This window comes from Temnothorax curvispinosus, unplaced genomic scaffold, assembly GCF_003070985.1.
Source record: "Temnothorax curvispinosus isolate PA1 unplaced genomic scaffold, ASM307098v1 QBEX01011098.1, whole genome shotgun sequence".
NCBI classification, from domain to species: Eukaryota; Metazoa; Arthropoda; class Insecta; order Hymenoptera; family Formicidae; genus Temnothorax; species Temnothorax curvispinosus.
The window spans coordinates 498,028-508,257 of record NW_020220878.1 but is presented as its reverse complement, the minus strand read 5'-3'; the positions used below and the strand labels follow the sequence as shown (position 1 = coordinate 508,257).

The 10,230-nt window shown below is 40.3% G+C and overlaps 1 protein-coding gene across 2 annotated transcripts in view; it reads right to left on the bottom strand.

Moving 5' to 3' along the window:
* Positions 1 to 2,340: 2,340 nt before the first annotated feature.
* LOC112461119 (nuclear receptor subfamily 4 group A member 2) overlaps positions 2,341 to 10,230 on the bottom strand; it is a 64,588-nt gene continuing 56,698 nt past the window's right edge. For both annotated transcript variants that reach the window (XM_025026219.1, XM_025026218.1), the window contains exons 6-8: positions 9,790 to 10,098; positions 8,915 to 9,149; positions 2,341 to 8,198 (exon numbers count right to left, since the gene is read on the bottom strand). In XM_025026219.1, coding sequence (XP_024881987.1) covers positions 7,942 to 8,198; positions 8,915 to 9,149; positions 9,790 to 10,098 — 801 coding nt within the window. In that variant the 3' untranslated portion in view covers positions 2,341 to 7,941. The remainder of the gene's footprint in view (positions 8,199 to 8,914; positions 9,150 to 9,789; positions 10,099 to 10,230) is intronic.

Below are 10,230 nucleotides of genomic sequence, written 5' to 3'. Positions count from 1 at the left end.
ACTGACTCATCTCCTTATCTCACTTATCTGCCTTCGACGTTCCCGGCGTTCCCCCCAAGTGACGGCAGTGGCGGGTGGCGGCCCGATCCTCGTCCCGTCTTCTTCGCTCCCGCCGTGGACGCCGGAGCGATTTATCGCTCTCTCTCCCTCGTTCTTTCTCTCTATGTGCTCCGCGTAGTACACACATATCCGTGAGAATAAAATTAAAATTGCATTATTGCGTTATCCGTCAAAGTTTCGAACAGCTCTCTCGATTAGCTCGACGATCAGAATTATCTTTAGCGATTGTTCACATTTGTTTGTTGCCGATGAAAACGTTCATAAATAAAACATTACGTAAAACAGCATCGGCATCTGCACGTCGATACTGTTCGTTCGCGTATTTAAGTTCTAGAAACCGGTACGATGTGTTAAGAGCTATGACCAGGTGTACGCAATTTCGAAGAAGTAAGGATGGGTTAATGTGAAAAATTACCCTTGAACGAAAAACTCTTGCATCGCGGAATTCTTATAGACGAGCGAGAAAAGAGACAGAATTGGAAGGGAGAGACGCGAAGAAAGGAAGTGGAAAACTAACCGGTTCATCGTTTTTAGTAGATTTAATGAAACGATATACAGAATACATTTGCTTTCGTAATGCATCGCAACGCATTCTCGCGTGCCTTACCATCTATATCACATGTCAATTTTTTTTATTTATAAAATATAATCGTCATAATTTCTTTGTTCTCGCATCTTGCCTTTGAACTGCCTCTTCGTCGTACATATCGAAAGTATACACATATAAATATATATATATATTTATTTGTATTTATATATATATTTATATTTATATTTATTTATATATATATAATATGTATTTATTTATTTATATTTGTATTTATATATCTATTTATATATATTTATATTTATATATATATATGTATGTATATTATTCCAAGCGAGAGGGAACCGTGTTGTGGCTCGGTACAGAATTAACAACGAATCAGGCCAGAAAAAAGGTTCCATGAATGGGCGCGCGTGTATACATGTGTGTGTGTCAATATTTGCATACGATATTACACAGTGGCATATTCACGTGATATTATATTATAATATGCATCGCCCTTACGATCGACGGTCGTACGGATGAAAAGATCGACGTCTCGAGTATTCTCCTCTTCGCGACTTCTTTATTGTCAGCCGTCGTAATTACATCTGGCTTCTCTCTTTCTTTTTTTTTTTTTTTATTTCTCATGCATCGATCGTGTAATCACACAGCGAGATCACACAATCTCGCGATGCAATTAATTTTGACTTGTCAAGATATACGGCCGTCGATCAGTCGTTTCCGTCACTTTCTTTGACCTCCCCGCCCCCGTTTCTCTTCGTCTCACGATTAATATATTCGATCGTGTGCATCGCGATAATATGCAGCATATAAAAAAGGGCCGGAGGAGAAGAAATAGATCAAAAGATCTGGTGCTGATTTTGGTGTGAATCATCTTGCGACACTTACATGGACTTCTGTTGGCTGCTACTCGCATTGTCTCTCTATTTGTGTGGACGCATGTACGTTTGTGTTATTAATTTACTAGATTTATTTTCGGTACAACGCTCATCTTTCGCGGTGCATATGTATATGTACGGCGTATATGTTAAGCCCGTATAGTACATTTATCGTACATTTATATACGCGACTTTTTTTTTGGCTGAGCGTGCGGACGTTCGTACGACAGAGTGAAGCGGTAAAAATTAATCTCAGTTAAAGAGAATTTAATTAATATTGCTCAAATTAATATCGTTCAAATAGATTTATCTCGTTTATCATAATTTTTTATATCAAAACTTTGTCGAGTCGCTGAGTTTTATAGACAATAAATTGCAAATTGTAGTGAAAGAGAATTGTACCTGTAAGCTATTCACAAGAAATTACAAAAGCAAACTAGTTGCACCCGCATGTTTTGATCGGTTGAAGACCAAAGTTAATATAATTTTTATTTTGATGAAAAAATACGTGTGCTTCTCTTGACAATAATCATGAAAATTACATCGGGAAAATGAATTGTGCTTCAAATGATAGAGAAAGTTTAATAACTTGCATGAAGAAGGCTTTACAACTTACACGAAGAAAGAGTATTAGAGAGAGAGACTAATTTTTTAAATTCATTCGGGAAGTGTAGGAGAAATTTACATGATACATTATATATTTTTTATAACATCATGATTACCTTTCCATTTTGAGCTCTCGGAGAACCGACAACTTCCGTATAGTTCTTACGGCGGAACACCCTGTACAAACGTCCGCCGCTTTACGAATCGGCGATAGATAATGCCCTCCGAATAAATTCAGTTACGACGTCAATCGAGAAAATAATTTATTAACAAAATTTCGAAGATATATTTAAATAATCTGTTGATCGAACATTTATTGCATACACATCGATGAAACGGGGAAAAAGGGATAGAGATTTACACCTAACGGAATTGACTGTTATTTCGTTACAATAATGACAGATAAATTGATTTAAACAACAATGTCGGAACGAATCTCGTACGATTTCGTCGTCGAGGACGATCTCTTTACTGTTCACGCCCGAACGATCCGATTTTGCCCTCCTATCCCTGCTCCTCTCTTTCTCGTGTTTGCTCCTTTCTCGCCTGTTCACTTTATGACAATTTCTCATAAAAAATAATTCGCCGCAGCGCTGGGTCCAGGGACGATTTTCCGTCGATCAGGAGCGGAAGACATCAGCCTCGCGCGGACTCTCGTTAAGACAAGATATATAGGAACAAAAATACGTTGCACCCCCCCCCCCCGCGAAACCCCATCTTCCGTATAACGGAGGCCGTAAACTCGTCGGGGTTTCCTTCGTTCTATTCGAGCCCTTTGCGAAATTCCGATCTCGATCTGTCTACCGATCTATCGACCGATAACTCCTCTCCCGAAATCACCTCTGGACTCAACGCTATTTGCACGGGCGAGAAAGTCGATTTCTATGTGTTCGAAGATTTCTACATGTTCCATCTAAAGATGAAGACTGATATGAGGAGAAGATAAGGCGAATATCAGGCAAAAAGCGCTCGTTCTCGAGGATTCCAATTCCTACGCCAAAGTCATTTCTTACAAATGTAAAAAATTATTTCCGTGTCAATTATGTATTGCCGCAGATCGATGCCAATGTGTTACCTGATTTTATTATCATTTTAATACAAAATTATCTTTCTTTTTTTTCTAGTTATTTTTATCTCCTGGGATTTTCTCTCACAATTCGCCCTAGCTCGTATCAAATACTTATCCTCGCAACGGACGGAAGGAAACATTTACATTTACGGAGACGTTATTCTGTAAATATTTCAAAGCTCAACGATTAATATACTGTTTCTATATGCCTAGAAATATTTGTATTACGATCTCTCATAGCTAAAGAGGCTTCTCAAAAAGTGTCCACTTTTAGAAAATTCTAAAAAGGCAAGATTTTGTATCTCTAACATTCTTCAATCGATAGCTCATAAACACCTTACTCCTCTCTTTACAAAATATCCTGACGGAATCCATTGGCATCAGTCTGATATCGTAAAGAACCTCCTTATATTATTGCTATCGATTTCGTGGCGCGAATTAGTTTTTCACCAGCGAGAACAAGCTCTTCCGAAATTTATGCCTTCGAACAGGAGCAGAATCCGACGCTCTCGCATGCGTTATCTTAATTTCGATCGCAAGGGTCGCTCTCAAAGCCTTTATACCCTCGGATCCTGTTTACCTTGCATTCTTACCGGGCATTTTGTCTTTTGAACACTTGCACGCGTATCCATCCGCAAACGTGGACGTGTAATGAATCATATTAATGAATAATCATTCGGTACACGGAGAAAACGTTTTTACATGGCAATTTTTTTAAGGGGGAAGAACTTGATATGTCGTCCATTGCGCGTTTAGTATTTTTCGTGTCGATAACGGATTTTACGCCCGCTGGAAACGGAATTGATTTTTTCCTTCGTAAAAAGAGTAATTAGAGCATTGAGATTGATTATTTAAATCATAGCATAGTGATCAATAAACGCGTGACACATACACATGCGATATAAAAGTTATTTCGTCTATATCTGCCAGAATAGCAACGATGTCCATTGCGTTCGCTATGTGTGATAAATATATTATTATTACATTGCAATTTATATAAGGTACACTGAATATTGTTTTCCAATACATTATCACGAATATATTACCATAAACAGACAAATATTTAACATTTTTTAAGTTAAAAGACAGATCTTCAATTTTTCGTCACAAATAGTTATCATATGGCGAACTTTGGATTTTCACAGGACACCGTTCCTGTATAATATTTATTAACAAGCACCACAATTGCTAATTAATCCTTTACGGCCAAAATTATTTTAATGGATTTGCACTCGACAATTAAATATTATTGGTCATAGTTATTATTATACGCTGATCGCATTTATGAAGAGTACAAAGTTACATTAAAAAACAAAATCATTTTCTTTAATTTCCTGATTAATTTTTGGCTAATCTAGATTTATCTTGACGCACAATGGTTATATTTTTCAGACCGCAAAGCATTAAATTTGTTAGCAACAAGGGAATTGAGAAAAGTTTTCCGAAGTATCGCAAAAACTTTCGGAATCGGAACAGTTGAATGAAGGTGAAACCGGGTCCGTTTCCAGCGACAGAAATCGAACGCGAATATTTGATTACTTCTTATTATTAGTTCTTCCGTGCACTGTATCGTGTATCGCAAATTGAGAACATCACGCGAACGATGTCGCTAAACAAAATCTACAGAAGACATTTAAATACGAGGAACCACAATCGCAGAGAGCTAAGTAAAAGGCGAATTCGAATCCAGGTATTGATTCCGCCACGTCTGCGAAGTGTCGAACATTTGCGGATACACACGACTTTAGATTAACATATACACATGTAATTATCATATCTATTGTGCACGTACAGGTAATTAATGTGGTCTTCTTTTATGTATGTGTGTGTGTATGTGTGGATGTATGTATGTGTGTGTGAACCGCGGTAATAAGGACAATGCCTGATCTGTCGTGTTACGAAGCTCGGATCGCGTTGCGATGGCGATGGTGGTTATCGTAAGATTACACAGGCAAAGGTAACTGCGCCTGAACAAAAATAGATCTCAGGATTATCTAACGTAGTCTAAGAAGATAATTAACTGAAGCAACCACATAGCGGTTGAGTCTAAAGCTTACTATTACTTTCATGGACGTTATCTCTCTCGGTAAATAAAAGCTATAATTATAACAGAAATCTTAAAAGCTACAAAAAAGATACAAAAAAATTTACTAACTTTAATAATAACAAAATAATAGAAAATTTTAATAATAATATATAATAATGTCTTTAATTAAGATAAAAGGCGAAATCGAATGAAGAAGTACTTTAAACTTTTTATATTTAAATATATTTAAATATATTCAACATTATAGGTGAAAAATAATCGTGAAATCCCTTTTCGCTCCAAAGCGAAGTTATTTCCCGATGTGTAATCTTACTTTATCTTATGGTACTTGAACGTGGATAAAATATCAAGATATACATCAAAAACAGAGATGCATGTCGACTGCGGTAATCCTGGCGGCGAGGACGCCTGTTTGAGAGCCTCGATCAGCATCCTCTGCCGTCTATCGCGTCGATCGTAGGATACTGGTGCGACGAGGGGCATTTTTAACGACGACGACGACAACGACGGCGAAGCTTACTGTAGCGAGACAATGGTAACACAAGGTGGTAGTAAAGGTAGAGCGCTGGTAACAGTGGTAGTAGTGGTAGTAACGCCATAGAGTAGTAACGCTATCAATGAGTAGTAGTAAGTATAACGGTATAGTAAAGTAGTAGTTGTAGGTTGTAGTAGTTAAGTAGTAGTAGCGGCGCGTTATACGTATATAAATAGGACACTCTACGTTAGTTTGATTAAAAAAGTAAATGTCATAACGTAATAGGTAACTTTAAGCCGGGCCCGTCTCGCCGTGCCGTGCCGTCCTGCAATTCAACTTGTCTCGGTTTCCCAAACGAGACGGGCCCGTGGTTGTTCGCCTTAACTCTCTAAAATCACATAAACGCAAGAGTAGTGGTAAAGAGTCGATCGATATCGACCATGCGCTTCGGACGGCGCTCGAACGACGGCATTGGCAATGCCGAGTTCGTTTGCGAGTGCGTTATCGTAAGAGAAAAAAAGAACTCTACGAATCGCGGGACACGTGGAATCTACGAAGGTCCCATGGTAAAAATGTCTAAAATGCGTTGCGAGGCACTGAAAACTGAAATCGATTTATATATGCGGTATTCCGTTCTCGACATCAGAATATAGAACAATTAGAATAAAGAATGTGCTAACTCTTTCTACTTGATAATTTCTAATCGATCGCTTTTAACGAGGATACTTGAAATTATTTTTGGGTGTACATAATTTAAAATATCTGCAAAAATATCTGGTAAACACTTACGATTTGAGATAACTGGAGATCTGGAATACTTAAATTTTTAATAACATTATTAAAACGTATCTAAAACATGTAAAAAGTGTATATAAAAATACTACGATTGAGATACATCTAGTCGAATGATTCTCAACTTTCCTACATTTTACCATAAACTCATAAAATAATTGTGCCACTCCTAAATTCATTTTCCATTAGCATAGATACCCGAGGGACGCATATTGCAACCCGTTGCAGCTTTTAAATGCACGTGAACTCACAATTTTCGCTTATATCTCAATTTCCACCAGCGAATTTCTCATTTCGATATTCCTCATTGCCTTCAATCATATTTAACTTCGAGAACGCAAAGCGCATGTCATCGGAACAGATATGTCGACAATATAAAATGACAAAGAACAAGTAAAAGAATATACTTAACTTGATATATGTAACATAGAATTATATCGATTCTTGTCATGCATTCGAACAAGCAACCGATGCATCTGCACTCGGCATCGTCCGGCCGTCGAGAGCGCGACCGACAGTCACATCCTACGTCTACTGTCAAGACGGACGGGCGTCGTCCGCCCTTCCCGCCGTTGCTCTGATATGTTGCGAATCGCCGATGCGTTTCCCCCGCGACGGGCAAGGTATTGCCGAAGATATTACACGTGTCCAAGAAGTGGCGGGTCGCGCGCGTATGAATCGTGGGAGCGACGAGGCGAGCCGAGCGCGAGCACGGAGAGCCTCGTACAAACTAGGTAGAAAAGTGAGAAAAACTCGTGCGGAGAGCCTTCTTGCGAGGAGAGAAAGAGGGATTACTCTCCTGTCCACCCAAATCCGCACGAAATCTACTACAGCTAGAAGGGAGAATAGCGAAATCGCCGCAGCCCGCCTCGCGCCCGCTTTCTTTTTCCGCCCGGGTCTGTCATTCGCTCGCGCCTCCATCCATAGCAGCAGCAGTAGCAGCAGCAGCACAACGACAACGGCAACTGTAGTAGTGCACTTACTACTAATAGTGTAACGGCGATGTGTGACACCCGCCACCCGACACGTCACGCATGCAGAGACCTACGTCAAGACATTCTGTACACTTACGTTCGCGCATGATGCATACGTCCGCTTGCATTCACATATATGCACATTCACTCGCTCATACATACGTACAACAAACTTTCCCTTAAGTTTAGCGTTCGCGTTCGCGCGGACAGTTTCCGTCCGCGCTCGCTCGTACGACCAGTAATGGCTCTCCCTCGCTCCTCCCGCTCGACGAGCCCTTTTCAGGATATCCTTCGCGAGACGCGAGAGGATGTCCGATCAGGACGTCGAGAACCGAACGTACCCGCGGGATCGCGCGAGGTTACACGTAAGAAGAGAGTAAAGCTACGTGTAATACAAACTAAGAAGGATGCAATTAGAACGAAGATAACGCAACCGCATGGGTCGGAGAAAGTAATTGTTCTATGTGCTGGCGAGACTGCTCGGCTTGGTTTAGAAGGGCAAACTGCCGACAAACATCGTCTCGATCAGGGGCGGCGCCGGCACCAGGTCCTCCAGCTTGAGGTAGAAGATCCGCTGGAGGCCCTGGACCGAGAGACTCCTCAGCTCCGGTATCTTCCCTAGTAGGTATGACAGGTACTGCGACTTCCTCTGCGCCTCGGCGTTATAGGTCACGTGGTCGCGCAAGGACGAAACAATTTTCATCTGTAACTGTTCCATGCGCTGCGGCTCCTTCAATCCGTACCTCTCTGAAAGTATACGGATCAGCTTGAATGAGATCGCTGTTTTCTCAAAGACCAGATGTAAAATGATCGAAATCCATGAATTGCCAAAATTACCATGAATTGCCATAAATTACCAAAATCTACCGAACAATAATAACATTCCGTAAATAATATTTCCATTCCAGAAACTTAAATTTTACACTGCTTTCGGAAGCCATGAAAATATAGAAATAAAATAGAATAGAATTTTGCGTTTTCAGAAATTCCGATATTGATAATAATTACGGGTTAGAAATTTAATTACTACACCACTAACATTCAAGATTAAGAAACATTGATAAATCAATTAAACTCCAATAATATCAGTCATTCGACCTTCGACACGTAGCTATCTAAACACGGAAACTCTGATTGGACACGCTTGTAAACCGCACACCTGCATGTCTGGTTGCTAACGGATCGCGTGCCGAACGAGGAACATCGTCGTTCCTTTCGTCGGAACATCAATAATTAACTGATCCGATGGATTAATTATTTAACTTGGCCGGTATAACCGGCACACAGGTAAACCGAACTGGATAAAGAAAGATTGAATGCGCCGTTAAAGAAATGGCCAGCAAGACGACAGCGTGACGACAGGACTATAGAATAATTAATATTTACATACAATAGCGAAGATCGCAATAGTGGGGCAATTCGTTCGATCATGAAATCAAGGTAATTATAATCGAGGTACTGACCAGTAACCAGGGTGAGTGCGCACAGGCAGGCGAAGGCGCTGATATCGACCTCCAGGAAGTGGAGAGCTTTGCAGAAGTCGAGAATGCTGTGCAGCCAATCGCCGAAGCTGCGCTGACATTGCTCCAGCGCGAGGACGACGCCGTTGCAGAAGACCAGCTTCGTGTCGTCCGGATTCGTGCGGTACGCCAGCCTCAGCACGAACAGTTCCAGACTGGCCGATTGGAAGAGCAGTTCCTGAAATCAGATTCCGTCGTATGAAATTATTAATACGCCAATGCATTGTTCGTGAGACGCAAAGTACCAAAGGGTATTCTAAAGATAAAATATTTTATTATTCGCGATATTGGACACCCTTCACTTAATCAATTCTCAATATTCAGTTCAGAATACATCTTTAGAAAAGGAATAATATGATCGTATAATTTCATTTAGATGCGACGACAAATCTGAGATAGCAAAATCTCTTCTGTTTATAGCGACATATTAACAAATTAATGTCTACCATTCCTACCGAACGGTCTGCTAGTTAGCCGAGTAACTGACCGCGTCAAAAGCTCGTCAAGACTGACCTTTTAGAAAATGTATGAGCTATTGATTTCTGTAATCGTTAGTTCCCAATAGATATCGTCCGAGAATTGATATCTGACCAGTGATATAATAAAAGCGTACATCTCAATGAGACGGAAACAAAATCAGAAAAAAACGAAGAAAAAAGAACGATAAACTGTCATGAGTCCAAATCTTAAGATCTCAGGACTTTTATCCAAAAATTTTACATAATCGGAATTTTTTTTTCGAGACATCCTTTAAATTTTTAAGTCATGACCTAGATTTTATCTCATTCATCTCTGCATTGTGATAAGTGATCGCTCACCTGATCTTCCCGCACTAGATCCGTGAACCCGGGGATTTTGTCGGCAAAGTTTCGGATAACATCGATCGAGGTTGTCAATAGATTGTAGAACTGTTGGATCTTCTCGGCCTCGGTCATCGGAGGGTCGCCCGGTCTAGGTTGCCGGTACTGTGAGTAATCGAGGCTTGCCTTGTCCGGCGTTGTGTCCAGATGTGCGCGAACTAGAGCGGTGATCAAAGAGACCGGCGGACTCGGTGGGGATTCTTGCGGTGACTTGGGCTTTGAAGGCAGCCTACCTCGACGGCCTTTCAAAGAATCTGTTCTAACGACCTATCGGACAATTAAATAATAAAATAAGTCACAATTATTTTATTTCACATCCGTAATTATCTCGCCCACGTTATAACACTTTTGCCGTTTTTTAAAGTAGCCCTTAGCACAGAATTTAATAATTGTAGGTAT